Below are 26196 nucleotides of genomic sequence, written 5' to 3' on the forward strand. Positions count from 1 at the left end.
CTCCCTCTCCTTCTTCACTGACCTCGATGTCTGCATGGTTGTTTCTCTCACATCCCACTCCTCTCTTTGCTGCAGCTTTTTTTTTTTTTTAGCAGTCTTTTTCCCCTTCTTAAATATGCTATCACAGAGGCGCTACCACCGTTGCTGATTGGCTCGGCCTTGGCCAGAGGCGGGTCCGACTTGGAGCCGGGGAAGCTTCTAGCAGCTTCTCACAGGAGCCACCCCTGTAGCCCCTTCCTCGCTACCAAAACCTTGCCACACAAACCCAACACAACCACCTAAATATAATAGGGCCCAGTGAGGCTGAGATATTTGAGATCATTCATGTGGACAGTAGGAGGAGGAATGAACTCAAACTGGATAAACCAAACCTGAGGATGACTATGGGGAAACATTTCTTGGTGGAATTAGCTAGACTATGAATGTATTTGATGTGGAAGTAACTACTATGTTATTTAAAATGCAATTATAGATTTTTCTTAAGACTGTAGAATACTGTATGGTTAAATCCTTGTTTGCTCTGGACAGAAGGACAGGTAGTTTTCTATGACCATCCTATGACAAAAAGCTGCAACCAGGCAAATTAATCAGGATGGACCCTGTGCATCCATTCAGTTCTTCACAATCTGCAGAGGGACTCAGTACAGGACCAGCAGTCCACATGCATGAATGAGGGCAAAATCGTATAAATTTTGGGAAATCCTCTAATTGTTACAATGGGAGCTGTCTTTGCATGTCCAAAGGAAGAGTAAGTCATTTTATCTCTGACAGTTTGTTATCTACTTCAGAGAAAAAAAAGCCTGAGTCTGCTTTAAGCTCAGTTCTCTGTGTACCAGCTCCCTTTAACAAAACTTTCCAACAATAAAAAGATTCCTGTAGCTGGCATAAGGGACTTCCACTGAAGCATGTGAAATAAAAGCTTGTAAGGACACAGTGTCTGACAGGAATACGTTGAACAACCCAGATACCATCTAACATTTCTTCATGATAAAAAGATCTGCTTATTCCTCTTCGCGCCTACGTGTGTGGTTTAAATCTGTCTGCCCCTGTAATTAAAGCCACCTGACTTGCTGTGAATTAGAACTGCATTTACTGTATGAGCTCCAGGGCCTCCAGGTCTCCAGTGCACTGTGCCTGCAGGATTTACAGGGATCAGAAGCAAAGTAAGCCTGGCTCCAGCCCAGCTGGCAGCACTGTGCAGGCAGCTCTCTCAGAAAGACATTTCCTCATTGTTTGTTTGGTTTGGTTTTTTTTTTCTGCAGGAGGCCTAGCTGAGGGAAAAATCAACATCTGGTCTTTGATGGACACTGAAGTGTTAATACACCCTTTCTCAAGTCATGACTGTGGGGGCTACATGTAATTTCCTAATCACTGAATATCCAGGACAGGATTATGGGTATCAATAATCTAGGGGAACTCAATTTGAAAATTATTTTCTCAGCTGACACACAGTGTTGATTGTCTTGCATGACCATGCCTTTTATTAAAGTCAGAGCTATTTTTTGTGCTTACTGCTAAGGCAGCTGGCATATAGACGGGGATTTTTGGAGGTTTTTGGTTCTGTTTTTTATGCTCCTGGAAATGAAAGATGAGTCAATTTACTACTAGCTGAGCCTTAACACTTATACAAAGGGGAGAGGTTGCTGTGCATAGCAATGATGCTTACCTTACTATCATGCCACTGGTTTCTCTCAGAATAACTACTTTGTCTTGCCCTCCACTGGGGAGAGCAAAGATGGACTGTACCAAAAAGTACTGCCAATATTGCAAGAGTCCTTGCCAGCCACAGTGCTGAGCTGGCATTCACAATCTGAAGCATTTTGTATTTATGAGCTTTGCAGTCATCTCTTTTTGCAAAATGTACTGCCACCTGCTTTCCACGGGGAAAATGATGTAAGTAAGTAGAGAAATTCCAAGTGATATGGGTAAAAGGAGGCCTGTCTCAAATGGTAAGGCAGCTCTTAGCACTCTCTAATCAGCTGGAGCCTCCTTCTATCGCCCACTCATCTTTTAGATTACTAACCTGCCAGGTCTAAGGCAATACTTTATTACAGGTTTGTACAGCAGCCCAGTACCTTCTATTTGCTTGAATAGGTAATGTAAAAAATAGGCTATTATTACTCTTATGTTGACATAAGCAGTATGGTATAGTCCAACAGGAAGCACTTCTTGGCCAGGAAAGACTAGAGCAAAGCTGATCAGGGTGGCTGTTTCTCAAACTGAAGGACTGGTTTACAGTGGGACATTCATCATAACATTTACAGCTTTTCCATAAAACACACCACAATGTGGTTCACCTACCCAAATCATAGAATCATAGAATGGTTTGGGTTGGAAGGGACCTTAAAGATCATCTAGTTCCAACCCCCCTGCCATGGGCAGGGACACCTTCCACTAGATCAGGTTGCTCAAAGCCCCATCCAACCTGGCCTTGAACACTTCCAGGGAGGGGGCATCCACAACCTCTCTGGGCAACCTCTTCCAGTGCCTCACCACCCTCACAGGAAAGGAAAAATCAAAGAACAACCTGTAAAAAAAGTCAATAAACAAAATAATGCAGAACAGTCCTGCATTTTATAATCATGAAATTGCCTCCTTTCCATTTCATTCAAAAACAAATGCCATCATAAATATGCTCTTGGGGATGGCAAAGATGATGTCTTAAAGAAAGAAAACCTTTTTTTCTCTGATGTTATGTGGAGCAGATAGGAAGGAAGAGCAGAAGAATACTTCCACTTAATGCCAGATCTTTTAGACAACAAGGATTCATTTCCAAGCATTCATATCAGCCTTGCAAACATGATTATGCTTTGTACTGTTGTTTTGCTGCCAGATATCCCCATTTATGAAATAAACATGTCTCTTGATAGAAAAAACAACCTCCCATCATCAAAGCTATAATGGTACATACATAATAAGCCATTAGTTCTCAGCATAAGCATCACAATGAAACCAATATAACTCGAATTGCACTAATGGGAGCAGCTGGCTTGATTCTCTGCTATTTTGGAATTGATATATTTATTTATTTCTGCACAGTGGATGCGATGTGTATAGAAGATATTTACCAACTTTTACACCCACCTTGTGATCACCTTGGAGAGGTGTTAAAGACTAAATAAAGAGTAAAACATGGGAAAAGGAAACCAAATTCTGTTTCTGTTAGACACAGCTCATCCATAACAGATTCTTCCTGCCTTAGCCCAATACACATCAGCTTTACCCACGGGAGCTAATAGATTGATCCAATGTCTATCAACTGCTGTGGGCTTTAGAGCAGAATCTTGTTCCATGCTGAGCTGAAGACTGCACTATAACATGGGGGTTTGTCTGATAAACACCACTTTAGCTCCTTTCACACAGAATCCATTTAGCCAGTAACATAGTTACAGCAGTCTTGACAATTACTTCAGTGCATCTCTAGGAAACTGTTCTACAACTATTTTCCTATAGCTTTATCTTGTACAGCCCAGCAATACATAGGTATTTTCAAGTACCAGCTACAAAGCCGCCAAGGCAATTTATATCATTCCATTTCTTCCTATCGCTTAAGATGTCCTATTACATTCAGCCTGTGTCTCCCCTCATCTCTGCGTGCCAACAGAGCATATGCTTGCTCTGCAATGAGCTATGTTGCAATGCCATGCTGGATGAGCAGCTGTTTGGTAAGACAACTCAAGACTCCTTACAAGGCTCATCTCAGATTTGGGGATAAGAAAAAAGAAAAATTTGAGGGACTCAAATGTCACAGAATAAGATCAACTCAGGGAAAGGATCTGGGGGAAATGTTGATTTGGAGCTTGAGTTTCTACTTTTTTAATAATATTTGATGTATCATTTATGTAGTGAAATGCATTACATCATCTAATAAATTGTCTTTTTTAATAGTACTAGACCAAAGTTAACTTTAATCTTAGCCAGTGAAATGCCACAGTTAGCCAATTAACCTTTCATTTTCCAGTATCTATTCTTCTTGGTAAAAATGAAGTTGCCATAAACATATTTTAATTAGAATCACTATCAGTTTATATCAGTTCTGCTATGTTTTCATCTGCAGCAAAACCCTCTCAAAGCCCATCTTTACTGTTGATAGACTTCCACCAGCCTGATTTTCCAACCAGCAGTTGAACTCCATTTGTGTTCTAGTACTTAGAAAGGCTGAGACTCTATTAGAAAAGTTTGCAAATGAAAGCTCCAATTATGAAATCAAATCCATCTAGTTGAACATTTCTACAGATTTAGTGTCCAAATATTATTATATGGACCTAGCTACTGGACTGTGCCTGTTTTAAGACCAATTACTATATTATATGAGAGAAAGTGATAAGGTTACATATGAAGGTTATATTAAATCAGTCACTCCTTTAAACAAATGTAAAGAGAACAAAGCAACAGTTTTTTTCAGTCGGTGGTTTCTTGTTATTACATATTTCTGAGATTTACTAAGTAAGTTTTCGTTATTCTAGAAGCCAGAGATCTACAGTGCACTGTATTATTTACAATTATTTTCATATGGTAACAGATTATCTTTTTCTTTCACAGGTAAAAATTTTCAACAGATGTCTGTAGACCAACCCAAAATAAAAAATCTTACTCCTGTACGGAACAGCCTAGCTCCCATACCCAACCACTATGCTCACAAAAGTAAGTACAGGCAAGTCCCAGTTACAGTATCATACTGTGTGCCTCTGTAACTGGCATCTGAGGGTTTGAGGGAGGTTTCATGTTCCTTTTTCACAGCATCATAGAATGGCTGAGGTCGGAAGGCACCTTTGGAGATTGTCTAGTCCAACACCCTCTGCCCATAGCAGGGTCACCTACAGCAGGTTGCTCAGGACCACATCCAGTTAGGTTTTTAATATCTCCAAGGATGGGACTACAAAACTCTGGGCAACCTGTTCCAGTGTTTGACTACCCTCAGAGTAAAAATGTTTCTTCTTACTTATTTGTGCCCATTCAAATTGGACTCTTTTCCCTTCATAGGATACCACTGGGAAGAATCTGGCTCCCTCTTCTTTACTTCCCCCAATCAGGCATTTATACATATTGACAAGATCCCCCTGAGCTGCCTTCTCTTCTCAAGGCTGAACAGTCTCAGCTCTTACAGCCTCTCCTTTGAGGTTGGACACTCCAATCCCTTAATCATCTCCATCACCCTTCACTGGACTTGCTCCAGTATGTCCATGTCTCTCTTGTACTGGGGGCCCCAGAACTGGACACAGCACTCCAGATGTGTCTCACCAGTGCTGAGTAGAGGGGAAGGATCACCTCTCACAATCTGCTGGCAACGCTTTTCCTAATGCAGCCCAGGATGCTGTTGGCTGTCTGCTGCAAAGGCACATTGCTGGCTCATGTTCAGTTTGTTGTCTATCAATCAGGACCCTCAGGTCCCTTTCTGACAAGCTGCTTTCCAGACAGTTGACCTCCAGCATGTATTGGTGCAGGGAGTTATTCCTCCCCAGGTGCAGGACTTCGCATTTCCCTTTGTTGAACATCATAAGTCAGTCCATTTCTCTATCAAGATCCCTCTGAAAGGCAGCATCTCCCAGCCACTCCATCAGCCACTCCATCCATCTCCCATCAGCCACTCCTCCCAGTTTTGTATCGTTTGCAAACTTGCAGAAGGTGCGCTCTGCCCCATCATCCAAGTCACTAATGAAGACATTAAATAGTATTGGCCCCAGTATCAACTCCTGGGATATTCCACTAGTGACTGGCCCACCTCCAGCTGGATTTTGCTGCTGATGACAACCCTTTTCTCTAATGAGTTTCATAGAGTTGGCCTAGCAGAAGCAATGTATGTCAATACAGAGGAGAATTTGGTTCTACATTTGTTTTCCAGAGCAGAGGTGACTGGAATTCTCATAGACATGGGATTTTTCACTCTCGGTTTCACTCTCGATTGCATATGCCTGTATGACTGGTAGCTTTTCATAGGGGGCAAGACATGATGTAACATGGTGACTTACAATATGTAAAAAGATGGATGACAGCACCCTAACAACTGCATGGCAGAGAAAGGTTGGATATGTGAGATGAAAGCCAGGATAAGGACTGAATCTTCTTCAGACAGCATGAAAAATATCACAACAGACACTGATTTTTGTGTCCTTTTGCTAGTGAAAATTAGAGGCAAGAGGATTAGATCAAGATCATCAGGTTTCCAAAAACTTTTGTTATTTTCTGAATGTTACATAGGTGAAAAGATGTTCCATCTCCCTGTGTCTTAAGCACAGCAGATGATAGATAGATAGACTAGCTCTTACATGAGAATGGGAATCATTCACTTCTCTCATTCTAACAGCAACTGTTTTGGGTAGCTTCTATAACACAGGAGCTAAAATTAAAGGAACTGAGAAAGCAGCAGCCTTTTTTCCTCTGCACTGTCAGCCAGCTCCTCTTTCTCAAGGCAGTAAGAAGCAAGGTCCTAAAGGGCAGGGAAAGCCTCACCCCACTCCCACAGCCCAGGCAGAGTGTCAAGACTTAGTGAGTGTCCCAGGCTGTATCCAGCCAGTGACTGGGATGTTCTTCACATACAAACACTAGCCTTACTCCCAGCAGCATCCTGCCCTCACATTCTTGTGCTCCACTAAGGACAAATCCCCCAATATATTTTGAATGAGGATTTGCAGTTTACTGTTTATCATCCTGTAGATCAGCCAGGTCCTAAAGCATTCACATTTCAGAGCTAAATTTAAGATTCATTGCCTCTTATGATCTGAGCTTCAGAAGGAATTCTGCAGCTATGACAACATTACTAAAAATGAAACAGCAGAGGTAGCTTTATAGGGAACATCAGATTGGGAAGGGGAAATACAGAATCCTGCGCTGCTGCTGCACAGTAAATAAGAGAGGAAGAAGAAAAGTAGAGATATGTGGAATACTGAGGTGGTATTCTCTGCCTGCTCAGAGAAAAGAAAATCATCTAACTGCTTTCAAAACCCCAGCTCCAAGTCTTCTATTTTTAAGCTTTCTACTAATGTTCTCTGTGTCTTCTAGTTAAAACATAGTTGTAAGCAAAATTAAAAAAAAAAAATTCATAATCACTGGCGTTCTTGCAGTAATTTACACAAACAGTCAGGATTTTAGTTCTAGTCTCATGCCAAAAAATGTGTTCTACAAATAAGATACAATTATCACAGTTAATAATCATGGTGTAATTAACTAACACAGCACATTTATCCAGGTGCCATTGTTGGAGATATGCGAGAAACAAAAACAAAGGATGCTATTTAGTTAACGAGGCGTGACCTTGAGAAGAGAAACAAGATGACACCATAAGTCAGTGGGTAAAGACATACCAAGATAAGCACAGGGGCAATCAAAGAGCTACTTGAACTGTGAGTGAATTATCCTAATTAACATACTAGAAAACCCGCCCTTAGGTAGGGAGAGGCCCCTACCAACAGAAGCCCCTTCCTCACAGAACATGCGCAGTAAAAAAGGAGGATGCTGCGGCTTTAAGTGGAGATGAGACTTGCGAGAACCAATAGGAACGAGAGTAACTAAGCGAAACTGTAAAAATACTGATAACTGTTGCTTGAAAGGTATAAAATGCTTTACCGTGTGTTAATCAGGTGTGCTAGCTTTGTGGAGTTACCACCTAGCACCCATCTCTGCGCAGACATGAAATAAACAAATATTTGACTCTGTGTGTTAATCGGTTTTTTTGCACACCGGGTGAAAGAATCCTGATTTTTGGGACAACACCATTGTTGTAAATGGGTTGTAAATAGTTGATAGATTAACCAAGTATGCAGAAGTTACACCATTTCTACACCTGCATCCTTGAAGAATATCAGAAACTGGTGAGAACAGACAAAGAAAGGCAGAAGCTGTGACAAACTGCGTACCAAGGACAAGCAGGCCTACATACCAAAGATTAGCAAGTCTGCATACTGAAACAATACGTGCTAAAAGGGCAAGATGTTCCTCAATATCAGTATTGTACCCCCTGGCTCTGCTGACTGAATTACAAAACAAACTGCAGGATGAGCCAACTCATAGCCATATAAGGAGAAAAACTCGAGAGTTCATCACTTGAGAAACCTCCAGGGACCACTAGAGACCCCCCAAGACCTCTGTGGACGCCCCTAGGAGACCCAGGACCCATGCGTAAAGACTATGCAGGTATTATAATTAGTTCTGGGAAATGTAGTGAATATGTACGATCATTTCGGGAAATGTAATACATATGCATATTGAAGAACCACATAAAGGGTGGCTGATACAATATGCGGTGTGCGTGTTAGGTGGAGTGATCCCCCATGCACCCGGCGCCGAATAAAGTAATGCCTGCTCTTTAAGACAGTCTGTGTTAAAGAGTTTGATTCCCGAATTTCGGTGACACCTTCTTAGCTTCGCTAAATGCTATCACTGTGATTGTTCTCCCCATCTGAATTAAGAACCTACCGCAAATGTTAGATAGTTTGCTTGCATGCCCACACTAGACATGTTTGTAACTTGAATAAATTTTAGTAATTGGATTTTCAAAGCTGTTGTCTTCTGTAATTTTTTCTTGGTCCTACTGCTACTGGGTCAATTAGTGCACAGTGAAGCAGAGGTGCTATACCCAAAATTCAAAGCAAGCCTTTAAGAACTTGCTCACTTTTGAAATAGTCACTCTAGACTTACACACACACACACACACACAAAGGAGAGTATTGTTTTAGGTTTGTTCAGGCTGACAAGTAAGGTTTGCAGCTCTGAGAGGCCAGCTCTTCCTGATGACTTTATTCTAATGTTGTGGGGGTTTTTTTGCTGTTTACAAAGGATTTTTCCCTCATGGTCCTATCTTCCCTTGCCACTGATGCTACTGTAACTTGTAACCTATGTGTTGTGCTACCTAGTGCATCACTCACAAAACTCCCATAATTCAAACTAGAAATACCATTAGTGTAATGGGTAGGGGATGGCTAATATTCTTAATGTAAGAACATTTTGTGTGATGATACCAGTAAAAGAATTTTTCACTGTAGAAAAGATACAATGATTAGTATGTGTTTTCAGAAGTGCTCCTTAATATCCTAAGAACAGTTGATTTGCCTCTATTTGACTTAGTTCAAATTAAGTTTAGTTCAAATAATGATTTTTAGAAACTTAAGCGTTTATAGAGGCAACATGCTAATAGTCATAGTGGACATAACTGCATCCTTAATGCAAGATAGTCATTCCTTCCTTTTTCACGACTACTGTATAAAGTATTAGTATGTAAAGACTGTTACGGATATCGGTAGGCAGCAGTGTGACTGTTTGCTCAACTCCTGCTTAGATTTTGGCTAACACAGCTCATGCTAAGGCCTGATGTATTCTGGGAGCAGCGCCATTAGGTCAAAGCAAGAGCACCACTTAGGCAGGACAGGTGGCTAGAAAGAGCTAAAGGGGCATTATGCAGCCATTATCACCTACAGCTTGCTGTCTCCTGCAGCCATTATCTTTTGTCTGGCAGTTTCCTCAGAATCCACTAACTTATGGAAATGGTATAGACCAAACCTCCAAGCTGGAGGGTATAAAACATCAGCTTACCCAAAAAGCTTTTGAAGTGGATCCAACAGCAGCTGGACTGCTGAGGCTTTCATGCTTCTTGGTGTGATACAGGGGATGCCCACACCGTGATGGAGGAGGAAGGATGAGCACTCTCACTGTCGGCTAGGTAACTAATTCTTTCTTTTTTGCTCATAGGTGCACGATATTAAGAGTTATGGGTTATAAGTTATGAAACCTTATGACTTGAATGGTGAATAAGTGAATTCACGTGATAGACTAGTGTGATAAATGACCGAGTCCCGAAATAATACGTTAACAGGAACTTGGTTTATTAGCGAATAAAGGCAAGCAAACAGCGCTGGGTGCGCGGGGAGCCTGGGCTCTACCAACACGCACACCTACAGACAGCAGCATATAGCGTTTATAGTCTATACTCTTACATATTTAACAGGGTGATGCGATATGCAAATTGTCCTTCGCTTCGTATTAAAATGAGCTTTGCAAGTCCCTTTCACATGCGCACTGCCTCTTGGTGGTCTTGGGATGAAGTAAGAGTCTTCCTCAGCGACCTTTATACAGATTTTTAAGGTTGAACTCTTCGCCTTCTTATCTCGTGCAGCGCGTGTCTTCTGTCATTCCTTCTGGTAATCAATCATCCCCCAACGGGTTTTAAGCTTGTACCACTTAGAAACTTACAACCCCATAGATAAAGGAACTTCTGCAGTTTGCGATTACACAATCGTCCCCGTCAGGGTCCGCAGTTGCATTAAAACAATGGTGCTTTTGTTGGAGATACGCGAGAAACAAAAACAAAGGATGCTATTTAGTTAACGAGGCATGACCTTGAGAAGAGAAACAAGATGACACCATAAGTCAGTGGGTAAAGACATACCAAGATAAGCACAGGGGCAACCAAAGAGCTACTTGAACTGTGAGTGAATTATCCTAATTAACATACTAGAAAACCCACCCTTGAGTAGGGAGAGCCCCCTACCAACAGAAGCCCCTTCCTCACAGAACATGCGCAGTAAAAAAGGAGGACACTGCGACTTTAAGTGGAGATGAGACTTGCGAGAACCAATAGGAACGAGAGTAACTAAGCAAAACTGTAAAAAATACTGATAACTGTTGCTTGAAAGGTATAAAATGCTTTACCGTGTGTTAATCAGGTGTGCTAGCTTTGTGGAGTTACCACCTAGCACCCATCTCTGCGCAGACATGAAATAAACAAATATCTCGGCTCTGTGTGTTAATCGGCTTTTTTGCACACCGGGTGAAAGAATCCTGATTTTTGGGACAACACTTTCACTCAACTATGTCTTCATATCTACATGAACCAATCCTCCCTCTTCTATTCTGTTTTTACTCACACGAATCACATTCACATTTCTCACAATCCCCCATTTTCTTTTCGATTGCATTGATTCGTGTTTTGGTTTCTAATCTTGTTAATACCTGTTTTATTAGAATTAACTCTGGATCTTCCTTTGTTTTGACTATCATTAGGGAATGTGTTTTCGCTTTTCCTTCCTTGGGATCAATAGGCACAGCCAATATTTGTATTCTTTGTATAATCGAGTGTATTAATCTAATAAAACACGGTATTAAACACGGGATAATCAATAATCCGCCAAATATGCCCAAAACTATTATTCCAACCCTGGTGAGCCAATCATTGTTGAAGAGGTTTCCCCACATTCCTTCTAAATTTATCCTGTTCCATGTTTGAACTGGGACATGTGCAATTTTTTCATTTCCCTTATAAGTTCGTTTACAGCTTTCCTTTTATCATCAATTTCTAAACAGTAATTACTGAGGTTAAATTTTCCACACACACCTCTTTCCTGTGCTAACAAATAATCTAAAGCTAAGCGGTTTTGATATAAAGCGGTTCTCATTTTTGTATTTTGTTTTGCAATTAGTCCTAATGCATCTCCAGTCTTGTTTACAACTATTTCTACTACAGCTTGTAATCTTATAATTCTATTAAGCGTATATATTGGAGTTCTATAACCCCAAGACCCGTCTTCTGCCCATGTAGCAGGACCATAGTAGGCAATTATTCTTTCGGGTGGCCATTCATTGTCCGCCCAATTCCCTATTTGTAGATTTCTTTTTTGCTGCCTTTGCCTTAACTCATCCGTTTCAGCATGCACTCGGACTCCCAATTGTTCTCCTCGGCTTATGGGTAACAGGAAAAAACTAGGTCTTATAGTTCCTAATACACATGATCCTGTCCAATTTTTGGGCAAATATGCATAAGCTAGTTTGCCACAAATCCAATAATGTCCTTCAGGGCTTGGCCAACCCTTCGATATGTCTCGCCCACTAGTCCATTTCGTAAATTGATTATTCATTTTTAGTGGGCTTCCCCACTTATCCCAGTTATTCGTTGTTTCATTCCATAGGTAACCTCCTTCACATTCCAAGTGACCTACTTGCTTTCCATTATCTTTTAGGTTTTGCCAACAACTCCTTCCGATTATACTCGTTTGGAGTACCCATCGTTGTTTCCTGTTACCTGTTCCCGTTGTGTTCCATACTTGGGAATCACTTATGTTGCTCTCCATAGCTTCCCATGGCCATCGTTCACCTTGATTTGTTCCACCGCAAACATAACAGTTAGTTACACTTAATGATTTAGCAATGTTTTCAGCAAGATTTACAAATAGATTTTTAGCTACTGTGGGGATTTCATATTTCACCCCTGTCTCCATTTCATGGTAGAATGAGTTAAATAATAATCTGTGTTGTACTGATTCTTTTGTCTTTTCTTTAATTTTAAGTATTACACCTGGATCCTCTCCAGGTCCATATATCTTAAGTCCAATTTTGGTTACCTGTTTCTGCTTCCAATTTTTCAAATTTATAAGGGTTAAATTTACCGGATTACAGGTACGAGTTGTGCAATTACTTCCTGTTTCTATCCTCGTTATTAAAGCTTTTAGATCCTTACATTGATAATCATATCCCCAACCTGTAGTATCCCAACATACGCAAGACCAGTCCCTCCTTCCACATAGATGTGACGATTGGTACCTGGCTGTTTGACTTGGTATATAATCAGGATTTATTGGACATTGATGTGCACCTGGGCAAATATATTTTGGTTGATTACTGTAATATCGTCTCCATTCTAAACTTCCACAATTAGTATCTAGATCATCATCTGTAACGTCACATGCATCAAAAACTATTGAAACCGGAGTACTCAAATCAGTTATGACCTTACTTGTTCCGATTAATCTACCTTCTTCTGAATTTGTCTTCATTTCTACCCAATATTGATAAGGGAGTTCTGTGGGATCATAGCATACAGTTCTATTTCCTTCGTTACATAGGGCATACTGGGTCGAATTATGAATACAGTTCCCATTTTTTTTTTGCCTTTGCAGTCATAGATAGTGTGATAAACCAAGGTTTGGGAGCTTATCTTCCCCCTCCTAGTGGTCGTCACACATAGACTGCAGTTATTTGTCGTGGCCAAAGTTAAGGAGTTTACCCCAAGTATAATCAAAAGAGGTCCGGACAGGGCCATAGTATTCGGCAGTCACAGCCCAAAGGGGTTGCAGCCCTTGGCAGACTTCTACAGCCGCAATACCGGTTCCCACTCCGGTCTTGCCCTCTTTCCTTTTAGTATCAGGTGACTCCTTTAGATTACTTTGAGACCAAAGTTGGGGCTTCTCAAACCCTTTAGTCACTTGTATGCTATGTTCCAATAGTTAGTTTAATTTTTGATTTATAATTTAGAGATTGACCCTGCTCTTATTCTGTTATTTAATATTTTTGCTGGGCCCTCTTCCATGCAAATTCTTTAGCACACTTGGCCAAAACCCGATACCAATCGTTCTCAAATACTTCCCATGTTTCAGGTAAAAGCAATTCCCAGCCGCAAAACAGTTTAAGAATTTCGACTTGTCTTATTTGTTCCCTTGTAGGGAGTGAATTAGGGTTTCTGCACTTTTTGCAGTATGGTTGTTTGTTAAACGATACACAAGACCATTTTCGGTTACAATTCCAGCATCTACAGACTATCCAACATAGATGACCCAAATCAAGGTGTTCAATGCATGGGATTTCAGGTGGGATTATTGATCTAGGAAATCCCGGTATTTCTTTTTTTAAATCACAGGCCAAGGGAAAAATTTTTGGGACTCCCGTGATTTTATAACAGCCTGCTCCCCCTGTTAGTTGAGGTATTCTTTCTTCCCTCCAAGGAATAAAGTATACCTGTTTCACCTTACATCCCCGTGGTATTTGGAACCATGTATAAAGACTTTCTCTAACTTCAATTGACATAAATTAATCCAGACAGAGTTTGCCTGGTTTAAAGGAAGCTGTCTATAGGTCCAGTCTTCTTTTCGTTGTCCGGATCTTCAGGTTCGTCTTATGATTAGCTTAGTCTCTCCTGGCTCCGATGTTACCTTCCACTCCTTTATTGGACCCTTGACTCGCGATACGTGGGTCCACCCTTTTTCCGCAGTTCGGACAGCGGTATTTGTGGTTAACAAAACAAGATAAGGTCCCTCCCAAAGAGGGGATAAAGTTTCTTCTTTCCATGTTTTTATCAACACCCTGTCCCTAGGCTTCAACTGATGGATTGCAAATCCCAGGGGTGGTGTTTGAGCTAACATTCCTATTTTTCTTAATTTTTTTCAACGTTTTTTCCCAAAATAATTATATATTTCTGAACATCATGATCTTCTACTATATTATTTCCAAGTGGCATCCCCTGAGAGTAGGGCATGCCATATAGCATTTCATAGGGTGATAATCCAGTCTCACTATGGGGTTTTGTTCTTATATTTAGAAGTGCCAATGATAGGCATTTTGTCCAAGGCATCTGTGTTTCAATCATTAACTTGGCCAGTTGTTGTTTTATTGTTTGATTCATTCTCTCTACTTTTCCCGAGCTTTGTGGATGCCATGGGGTGTGGTATTCCCACCTGATACCTAAGGATTGACATAGCAGCTTTATTATTTTGGAAGTAAAATGAGTGCCTTGGTCAGAATCAATGTACTGGATTATCTCATATCTAGGTATTAAGTGTTCTAATAAAATTTTCACTACCATTTGTGCTGTAGCTCGTGTCACAGGGTAGGCTTCTACCCATTGTGTTAAATGGTTTACTATTACCAATAGATATTTCAACCTTCCAACTTCAGGGAGTTTAGTAAAATCAACTTGTATTCTCTCAAAAGGTCTATAAGCTGTTCTTCTTCCCCCTGCTGCCACTTGTCGGAACACTTTCTTGTTTACTTTGTGACAAGTCAAGCAACCTTGTGTAATCTGTTTAGCTATTTCAAAGATTCCAATACAGCCAAATTGTTTAAGAAAATGATCACTTAATGCTCTTGTACCCCAATGTGTTTGTACATGTAAACGCTCCAAAATCTGTCTAGCATAAGCCTTTGGCAACATTTCTCTGCCATCGGGCAGTGTCCATTTTCCTTGTTCGAATTTTGCCCCTATTTTCTCAAGTCTTGTTATTTCCTCAGGGGTATACTTCTTTTCACTTTCTCGTTCCTCCTCACTTGTATCCTCTTTTGTTTGTTTGTTTGTATTTTATTAACCCGAACAATCGGAGCCCTTAAAGCTGCCTCCTGGGCTTCTTTATCTGCGAGATTGTTTCCCCTAGTCTGATAATCTAACCCTTTTTGATGTCCTCTTATATGTACTACTGCTATCTCTTTTGGTTCCCTTAACATTTTTAAAATTTTTATTATTAATTCTTGATGTATTAGATTCTTCCCTTGAGTATTAATTAGGCCTCTTTCTTCCCATATTTTTCCAAAAGTGTGGACCACTCCAAATGCATATTTAGAGTCCGTGAATATTGTTCCGCTTTTTCCCTTTAATAATTCTAAAGCTCTGTATAGAGCATATAACTCACAAGCTTGAGCTGACCATGCTGGACTTAAAGGTCCTGATTCCACAATCTCTAAATCTTTATTTATTATTGCATACCCTGATTTTCTTTTCCCTTCAACTATTCGGGAAGATCCATCTACAAACAATTTTTCTCCTTTTCTTAGTTCAGTTTCCTTTAAATCCGGTCTCACTTTAGTTTGAACTTCGATTACTTCTAAGCAATCATGTTGCAACTTTTCTGACGGTTCTCTGAACAAAAATTGTGCTGGACTTTGAGCAGAAGTAACTTTTAGCTCTAAATCTGGAGAGTTAATCAATATGGTCTCATACTTTAAAATTCTGCTATCCGTTAGCCATTTTTCAGCTTTTTGTTGGAGAACTCCCCTAACATTGTGTGGGGTAAATACCTTCAAAGGGGTGCTAAAAGTAATTTTCCTAGCTTCTTCTATTAATAGTGCTGTAGCAACCAAGGCCTGGAGACAAGCAGGCCATCCTCTACTTACTGGATCAAGTAATTTAGACAAGTATCCTACAGGCTTTTTAATCCCTGCCCAGTCTTGAGTGAGAACTCCATATGCTGTTTGATTGGATGTATTTACAAATAGATAAAAAGGTTTTTCCAGCTCTGGAAGGCTCAACACAGGTGCTTCCACAAGTGTCCTTTTAATTTCTTCAAACTTTTTATCATCTTCCACATACCACTTAAACTGGTTATTAGTCAATTTCTCATATAGAAATTTTACCTTTTCACTATAGCCTTCAAGCCATGGTCTGCAATACCCTAATAATCCCAATACTTGTCTTATTTCCTTTTTAGTTTTTGGGGGTCTCAGGGCTAAAATCCCAGATATTCTGTCAGGGTCTAATTTCTTTTTTTCCTTTACTTAACCAATGCCCTAAATATCTCACTTCTTGTTCTGTAAATTGCAATTTTGACCGGGACACCTTTAATCCCTTTTCTCCCAGGAAATTTAATAGTTCAATAGTAGCCTTTCGGGTTTCTTCCTCAGTTTCCCCTGCTATCAATAGGTCATCTACATATTGTAATAACTTTACCTCCCTGGGTATAGTGAAATCTTGTAAAATTGTTTCTAATGTTTGTCCAAACAGATTAGGTGATTCTGTAAACCCCTGTGGTAGCACGGTCCACCTCAATTGTTGTTTTCTCCCCTGGGGTTGTTGATGATCCCAGTGAGGATCCACGTTTGGCCATTTCTGGTCCGCCGGGGGTCCTGCCTGATTCTGTCTTTCCCAAATTCTCATTCCAGCCTGTCTGATCATTCCCTTTTCCTCAGTAGTAAATAAAATCCCTAAAATGGACTGCATTTCTTCCCAGGTATAGGTATTAGGACTTAGGAATTGATCTAGTTTTTCGGCCACTCCTAGAGGATCATCTAATAAAGTCCCCATTTCCTTTTTGAAGTTTCTCATATCTGTAGTACTTAGTGGTACAGCTACAAATCCAATGCCTCCCTGATTTCCTCCAAGGGGTACTTCCCTTAGGGGGTATAAAACAGTTCCTTCAGGAGCGGCAGTTCTACTTCGTGTACGTGCAGCTGGTGGCAGATCCGATCTGGGAGCTGTCGGCGCCGGAGGAGGGGGTGGTACCATCACCGGGTGCGGAGCTGCCAGGGGTGGATTATACGGTGGTGGTATGTTATCTAGCGGCTCCCATTCATCATTATTTTTTCCTTTTTCTTTCTCTTTTTCTTCCTCCTCAGGCTTTTCATCTGCCTTTAATGCAAGTATCGAGGCGGGAAAAGGACGTGAAGTCCTAATCCATAATCCTGCATAATCACTTTCCTCTTGACTAAAAGGTTCCTTTGTATTAACATATATATTTAAGGCTTGGCAGACCCAGTCCTCAAAAGATCCAAAAACAGGCCAAAAAACATGTGGTTTTAAAGGCTCCTTCGGCCACTCTACCATACAATATTGAACCATTTTTAATTTGCTTTTTCCTTTTCTGGGGCCCCTATTATTCCAATTTCTAATCATTATCCCTAATGGACTTTCTAGTGGTATGTCTGGTAATTCGCTCCCTTTCTTCTGGTCCTGGGTCTTAGATTTTATTTGGCCCATGTAGGAATTTTACCGTGGCAATTCCTACAGCCCTTGGTTGCCTTAACAAGAGTGTCTTGCAGGGGGCTTAGGACCTATCACCCGCCCACGAATCCTATAGGAATCGCTTCGGTCCTTCACCGGCCAAGTCCCTCGCGGGAGATTGGAACCGCGGTTAGAAGACCTCTGCACTCGCTTCGGAACTACGTTCCGTCTCAATCACACTCTTCACACACAGGCAACCGAATCCCACCCAACCGAACGGTATACGCCTTTAATACTCACGACTCCGTCGTCTTCGTTCGGGTCTTCGCGCGCAGAATTACGGGCAAAATCAACTGCCGCAACCAGCAAGGGAGCTCCAAAAATCGAATTCTTTTGCTTGCCTCTATTCAGGTTCAGGATGGCGTTGGTCCCGACCTGACCCAAACAGGAGCCACCAAATGGTGGGGTGCCCCCCCTAGATCAAGTCAGAATTCAGGAACCAAGACCATCCCGGACGAGCCCCCAAATTGTGATAAATGACCGAGTCCCGAAATAATACGTTAACAGGAACTTGGTTTATTAGCGAATAAAGGCAAGCAAACAGCGCTGGGTGCGCGGGGAGCCTGGGCTCTACCAACACGCACACCTACAGACAGCAGCATATAGCGTTTATAGTCTATACTCTTACATATTTAACAGGGTGATGCGATATGCAAATTGTCCTTCGCTTCGTATTAAAATGAGCTTTGCAAGTCCCTTTCACATGCGCACTGCCTCTTGGTGGTCTTGGGCGGGGGTCTTGGGATGAAGTAAGAGTCTTCCTCAGCGACCTTTATACAGATTTTTAAGGTTGAACTCTTCGCCTTCTTATCTTGTGCAGCGCGTGTCTTCTGTCATTCCTTCTGGTAATCAATCATCCCCCAACGGGTTTTAAGCTTGTACCACTTAGAAACTTACAACCCCATAGATAAAGGAACTTCTGCAGTTTGCGATTACACAATCTTCCCCGTCAGGGTCCGCAGTTGCATTAAAACAATGGTGCTTTCACTCAACTATGTCTTCATATCTACATGAACCAATCCTCCCTCTTCTATTCTGTTTTTACTCACACGAATCACATTCACATTTCTCACACTAGTCTGGGCAAAAGGGGACTGAGCCCCTGTTAGTTTATTGTATTTCTTAATGAGCTCATGAAATAAAGTTTAATTCACAGAGTACATTGTCCTGTAAACTTGAGAGATCCGAACGGACCTTGACAAGCAGTGTTACAACCCAGACCGGACAGACCAGAGGGTCATAGAGGTTCTGGGATCCCCCCGGGCTAAATTAAGGTGAAAGGACACCAAATGATCACTTTGAATGCTTTATTTGAACAATCCAAACTGTGGAAGGCGTAACGGTGGGCAGCGTGGGTTGCAGCAAAACGTTCACAAGAAGAGAGAAAAGAGAGAAAGAAAAAGAAAGAGGGGGAAAAGAAAAGAGATAGTCACCACCCTTGGATCCCGCGGCGTCGACGACGAGCGTGGTAATCCTCCAGTGATGGGCGCGCGCCACGTGGCTCTTTGCAGTTGGTTTTTCTAAGCATGCCATATAAAAGGGAACAATGTCTAACACCATTTTGGCTCTTACTGCAGAGTTGTATCTCAGTTGAAGGGAGAGGAAAGAATGCAGATGAAATGCAGTGTTCTTTCCAAGTAAGCTACCTGTGCAGCCTCTAATATGTAGTATGAATGGGAACTTTGAGCTTACAGTGAGTGAGTTCTTGGTCTTGGGTCCTGGTTTTGGTTATAAGCTGTGCTGTGTGGTGAAGGAATTGAACCACTCAAAGTAAGCTGTTTTATGGTAAATCTGATGATTTTTACATATTTTCATGAAATAATAGAGTTTACATACTTAAATAATTAATCCATTTTTTTAATATATACTAGAACTTGTATAAGGCCTGTTGTGATTTAGGGAAGTACACAAACTGGCCATTCAATTCATCAGGTAATGTATGGCTGTAATATACTACGTGCCACTCCAGGAAGGCTTCTAGACATCATTGGAAAAGAGAAGGTAAGATCTTAAAACTTAGTTTGAATTCCCTAAATGCTCTTAGCTTTTTACATATTGGTGTTCATTCTTCAAATTTGATAGTGTTGCCGTGAAAGGCTGAAATCAAAGACTCAATAGTCTAGGCACTATTAAGTAGGTATTCTTTATTGCAGCGCTGGATGCACAGGGGATATCTCCTCCTATTGTGTGTGTCCGGTCAGGTTAATTGCATAGTTTATATACAAGCTTATACATACATATTCATCAGATTTCCAGGAACTCATTATACGTATTCACCAGATTTCCGGGAACTCATTATCATATGCAAATGTCTCTTGCGCATGTCTGTTTATGTCTCCGGGTGGTCATCAGGGGTCTCTGGATGAAGGAGATACTCTTCCTCACTGTGTCTGCTGGCTGACCTCTGTTTTTGCGCATGATGACTATGCAGATATTGTAATTAGTTCTGGGAAATGTAGTGAATATGTACGATCATTTCGGGAAATGTAATACATATGTATATTGAAGAGCCACATAAAGGGTGGCTGATATAATATGCGGTGTGCGTGTTAGGTGGAGCGATCCCCCATGCACCCGGCGCCGAATAAAGTAATGCCTGCTCTTTAAGACTGTGTTAAAGAGTTTGATTCCCGAATTTCGGTGACACCATTAGTGCTTGAACATTGGTTCAAGCCAATAACACAAAAGCAAAGTTATTTGCAAAATAGATTACATTTCTTCTTTGTTAACACAAATGACACATTTGATCCTGGAGCTTTCCAAATAACTGTTTCAGAGCCAAGATGTCACTCACCCTCCATTCAGCCCTAAAAATATTACTGTTATGGACACAGCCTTTATCCAGGCAAATGGCTCCAGCAACGAAGCTTGAGTATAAACATTTGTGTTTTTCTAATATTTTTGTTACACAAGATGTGTGTTAAAAACATGCAACAAAACCAGTGAAAAAAAAAAAACCAACCAGGAAGCTAGAAGGATAAAATAAGCATAAATTAGAAAGAGAACTGAAACTAGTCAGAGATTAACAGAAAGAAGAAACATCTCCCAGAAAAGGAAGAGCAATGAAAAAAGGAAGAGATGCTTTAACCTCTAAGCAAAAACATTTAAAAATACAAGTTAGAAAGAGGATAATAGGAATGAAACAGTAGCCTAGGAAAAGAGTACTTGAGTGACTTTAAACCATAGTTTATAAACTCCCACCCTCCAGATGTTCCCAGGGCCAAAGAGGTCCCTCACATGGCTTCCTGAGTAGCCTCAGCACAGCCTGGCATCTGTTATTCTGCATGCTGCTGCTCCGCCCCCAGCACACCCTTCATATTTCATCATGCGACTCTCCCAAGGACCCCTGGACAACAGGCTTACAACTATCATGCACCACTCACACAATGCCAGAATCATTTTCCAAACAAATATGGGACTTCTAGAGAACTCTCTGCTGCTCTCACTTCTTCATGTGGCTTAGAAGGTCTGAAGCCATAGTGCGGTTGAACAAACAAAAAAAAAGATCTATTTCTACAGGTCATTAAACAATATTTTCTGGGAATCAGTGGTTGGTTTTGCTGTTATTCATCATGATTTGAAGTTTCTCCTTTCTCAAGTTAACAGCAAAGGATTCCACAAAGCACCCTCCTCTCTGCAGAGGGCCACCATAGTCCACTGCTTGTAAAGGAAGAGAGTCTAAGAGCCATCCCTTCTGCTGGGTAGCACATACTCCTTGGGCAATGCCTCCCTGACAGGCTTATTCTTGTTGCTGCAGTTTGTAATAGCAGCCAGTCAAGAGTCACTGCCGAGTGAAAAAGGCTCCCTGAATTAGTAGCTCTTATAGTATCGCTTATTCTTGGGTAGCTGACTCTGCCCTCTGAATATGAATAATTACTGGTAGTTTTGCCGTATATAGCTTCTGAATGTACGGCAACGAGCCTTAAGGGTTCTGTCTCTCACAGACCCCAGTGCTGGGTCCAGGCTTGTGTGTTTCAATACAAATACTAATACTTGTCATTAAATGTATTATTTCAAAGCCATCCATGTCCCAGTCCTGAAATCCTTATCAAATATCCTAAACTGAAGATCCTGAGTATAGTATGTAGGACTAGGTGGAAAGTATTGATGTTTGGATGCTGTTTTTTCCTTCTTTGAAGGAGCATGGGTTTGTGATGGCTACCCAGTCATGAGGGTGAAGTTAAACTAAACTGCTTTTGCCCTACTTAAATCCATCATTAAGGGCTTATCTAATAGCTAAAGTGTTCTGGAGATTTTTTACACAGATGTAAATTTTGAATGCATGAACATATGCCTATGCTCCAAAGAGGGAAATGAGTGAGCCTCTCAATATGCATTGGTTCTCACACCAAAATTTCAATGAACTCAAAAGCATTCTATCATGTGCTGGAAAACAAATGGGCTCATTTATTGTACTTAGCCCTGATTCACACAAATTCAATACAAACTAAAGCAAAGTATTAATGGTACTTTTTTTTTTCTTGGAAAGGAGAACTAAGCCATTTCCTGAACTTCTGAACATGAATGAACCTTGAATATGACCTGTGAATTACACTACATTGCCAGAGGCCAGGCAGCTCTAGTACAACACTGCCTGCTCAAGCCATCGCAACTTGAATTGTACTGAAATTATCCTGAAAAGAAAAAAAAAATCTACCAAAATTTTAAATCCTCTCTATAAAGATTCTGCTTTGCCCCAAATAGATACCTAGTGAGTCTTAGAGAATTACTGCTCCTGATAAATAAATAATGAATGATGAAATGAGTATATGGCATATGGTACAGGGGAATATGGCAAGAACTTCAGCCTCTTTTGCACAATGTGTATATAGTAAAAAAATACATAGATGCAAAGCTCATCCAATGCCCACTGAAGACATTAGAGAGGTAACATTTGTTTTCAACAGGGCAAATTTCTGACTACTTAATTATATACTAGGTAAATCTACAGACACAGAAGGGCTTGCATGACAAGACTGGTGTGCTGCTGCTTTGCCAAGGCACGGAAGCTGCAAGGTTCTGTTTGAACTTCAATATATTTCTGACTCAGGCACAGTCTGTGTCCCCAGATACCTGCAGGACTCTTACTCCTCTAGCCAGTTATTCCCCATCTTGCATTTGGACTTTTGGTGGTTTGGGATTTTTTTTTTTTTCTTCCTAAGTGTAGTGGTTTGCATCTGCCTTTGCTGAGTTTCATTATCTGAATTTCTTAACATTTCTCCAATTTATCAAGGTCATTTCACATTGTAAACCTGTTCTCCAGGAAATAATTACACCTTGAGTGCCTTTTTTTCATCAGGTGTGTGTCCACATTATAGTAATGGATCTACCTTATTTTTTAATGAAAATTTGTGACAAAGTTAATAATTCTTCCTTGTTAAAACTACATAATTTCTCACTTCTGCATCCACTGAGCCAGTGTCCCAGTGATTCTTTTTGATGTTGCTTGATGAGCAGTGAGAAGGCAGACTTTGTAGGTTCAAAGATTCACTTCTGAGAAACACCAAGTGCAGGCAGGATTTTAGGTATGAAAGTTAGGTTAACTGATCTGAAATTCCTTAAGTCCTCTTTTCTTGTCTTTTTTATTCTACAGCCCTCAAGACACTCTATCCACTATTCTACCTATGAGTTCCTCAAGTGTGTTGAATGTTTAGTTTGTTTTGGGTTTTTTTTTAAGATTAAAATTGACTTGTAAGGTCCAGCTTATCACAGGTGCATTTTCATAGGATTAAGAGAGAATACTCTTCTCCATTCCTCATTTCTGTAGAATTTCCCTGAACCTGCACCAGGAAAATTTCTGTCAAAGATTATGAAAAGGGAATAATCAAAGGGGCTGCTGGGAAAAATACAAACATGAAGACAGGTTTTCATTGGAGTTGACTAGGAAATGGAATGATAATGCCAGGCTGAGATGGTCACCTTCTGAGCAGAGTGCTTTATAGCAGGATTCTTCCTGCATGTAAAGAATCAGGACACAAACATGATACCAATCTGAGGACAAGTGGTTGGCTCAGAGAATGGTTTTTAATACCTGACCACTAGGAAGCATTTGTGGTTAGTTTCAAAGGATGAGGCCACCAAAATAGATAGAGAATCCAAATAACCTTCTGGAGGCTGCCATTGTCACCAAACGAGACGAAAAGAACTTATCAACACCAATGAGATGCAGATAAGCAGGCACTCCTTTATTCAGCGCTGGGAACATGGGGGATAGCCCCGCCAAACCGTGTTCACCTTCACATCAAAATCCATCACTTTTTATACACGAGATATTAACATTTAATCATTCAATACATATTCAGTTAGTCTATTAAATGATTGGTTAAAATTCCCTCGCCTACCATGTAAATTACTGCGCATGCCCACTACGATTTTTGAGCCCTTTACTTCCTTAACCTTTTGGGTCGGTGGGTTTCTTGAGTCGGTGGTCGTGATCTCCCCCTGCCGGAATTACCTTTCCCTTAAGTTCACTTAAACTTGGCAACACTAAGCGGTCCTTCATGGACCGTTAACAAAGCAGACTATCATTCACTTTGGTTTCTACTCTGAGGCAGCTTCACAATGCCATATGTTGGTAGGGTCACTGATGCTTCAAGTCTCGCATCGTTCCTACCTTAATAGCCCCATTGTTTCTAGTATTCCATTGTTTTAGGCACTTCACGACCCCTTCTCTGATACTTACAAATCAATGTTAAATCTTTTACATAAAAAAATGCATAATATGCTCACTATTAAATTTAACTTTTACTATGATTGGTTTTATTAGTTATATAACCTTATCAATATTCTTACCCTAAAACAATCATTGGTCAATTTCATTTAGCTCTGCTGATTGGAATCCTTGATATTTAACTGGTATCCATGACAATCTCCTTAGTTTCTTAAAACAAAACAAAAAGCCATTAATTTCTAGTGAAGTTTCTATAGTTAATTGTTTCAAACTTAACAAACCTATGCTTTATAACTCTTCTATATATGTAGAATCAAATTTTGATTATTTTATCATTATTTTATCAGATTAATTCGCAACACCATGACTAGTAGGATGAAACTGAAACTAGAATATCTCAGAGGCAAATGTTAATAGCCTCTCATATCTTCATCACAACAGATGCAGATGGAGGGAAATCACAGATGGAATGAGAATGCAACCAAGGAAAAATAAATGTGAAAAATAGCAAGGAAGATTCTGTAGCCAAAACAAGGATGGCGTTAACTATAGTAGGGAACTCTTGATATGGCTAGACTGAAAAACCTGAACTGTTTGTATACAAAGAAATTAAATTAAAAGAAGCTGATGCAATTCATAATAAATTCCAAGGCAAAGAAAAATAGGTCTACAGTTAAGGTTTTGAATTCTCCTTTTAAAAACAGGAAATTAGTTAGCAAGTTGCCTGAGTGAAGGAGCTTGAGGATTTGAATTTAGAGAAGACACAGAACTGCATTAACTCTAAAGCACAAACACTGTTACACTGCTGAGTGTGAGGTGGAGATTAAGGATGATCTAAAACCACAGTTTCTTACAAAACTGTTAACATGAGACATGAAACAGCTGTGGCTCTTGTGTTTCAATGGGGGTCTTAGTGTGCTACAGGGTATTGGGCTACTTTTGTGGCCTGTGACTTGCAGAGCACATGTGTGGACTTATCTTCATGATTGACTGTGCCTAGAACAACCCAGACACAGTGTCCCAGGTTCTTCCATTTCAACTTTCTAAGATTTTGACCAGAATTTACCCTGGGTAATAGAGCATCCCCCCACAAAAGTTTTGTTAAAACTAATATATTCCCATGGAACATTTGTTTCAGTCAGCCTGTATTTTTTTATGAAAAAAATGTCTTGTGGAAACCTCTCCAGACAGACCAAGTCTCCTTCAGACAAACTATAGATTCACTGCTTATCAAAAGTAAACCTTTGAACTTATCAACTCTTATTGATCACCAAACATGAAGTAAATCATTTAACACTGTAATTGTTTTCTTCAGCTGAAGATTAGCCCTGCCAGGCTTTAGGGATTTTTTATTCATATTTTGATCACATTTTTCAAATGCAGGTTTGAGTACACACAACACAATACAAACAAACAACAGTTCAAATAAAGTAGCAAACTCATTTGTAAAAATGTCATGCTTCTCACTTTCTGTGCACTCTTTCTCTCTTTTTCTTTTTCCTCTAGTTCAGCTACCGTCTCAGGGTGCTAAGAAGTTTAAGTCCCTGCCTTTAAATTCCCTAAGGACTGGTGCAGTTATTCTCCCACCAGCCCCATCCTCCAGATCTCAGAAAAGGGGACATTCTCAGAGTCATTTGCTATATTCTTTCTTGCCTGGTCTATCAGGAGAGCCTCTGAAACCAAGTCATGTCCTACCTGCTATCCTAAGCCAGAAGAAATCTAAGCCTGCAGGAGAGCTTGAGAAATCTCTCACCAAACCAGATGCTGAAAATTAACTCATTACACTGGCCTCAAACACATCAGTTCAAATATATCTAAGAGCTTGTTACAAGATAACTGTACAGTAAAATCTCATTAATTTGCACTAATGATGCTCTTGTGAACTGGAGTGTAAATGAACAAAAACCAAGAAAGGGTAGCACATCACAAAAGCTGCACTGTGTATTTATATAGGCATTTTCATTATAGTTTTAGTTTATAACAGAATTACTAAATCAGTATTTAATGTGCTGTAAATCTATTTTGTGAATGGAATCCTCATAACATGCAATCTTGTTGCAGC

At 40.4% G+C, this 26196-nt stretch overlaps 1 protein-coding gene across 1 annotated transcript in view; it reads left to right on the forward strand.

Moving 5' to 3' along the window:
* LOC127029098 (ankyrin repeat domain-containing protein 55-like) overlaps positions 1 to 25909 on the forward strand; it is a 70575-nt gene extending 44666 nt beyond the window's left edge. Inside the window, 2 exon segments of the mRNA XM_050914739.1 lie at positions 4543 to 4644; positions 25641 to 25909. Of these exon segments, the coding sequence (XP_050770696.1) occupies positions 4543 to 4644; positions 25641 to 25909 (371 nt within the window).
* Positions 25910 to 26196: the final 287 nt, after the last annotated feature.

Source organism: Gymnogyps californianus, unplaced genomic scaffold (genome assembly GCF_018139145.2).
Source record: "Gymnogyps californianus isolate 813 unplaced genomic scaffold, ASM1813914v2 HiC_scaffold_70, whole genome shotgun sequence".
Lineage (NCBI taxonomy): Eukaryota > Metazoa > Chordata > Aves > Accipitriformes > Cathartidae > Gymnogyps > Gymnogyps californianus.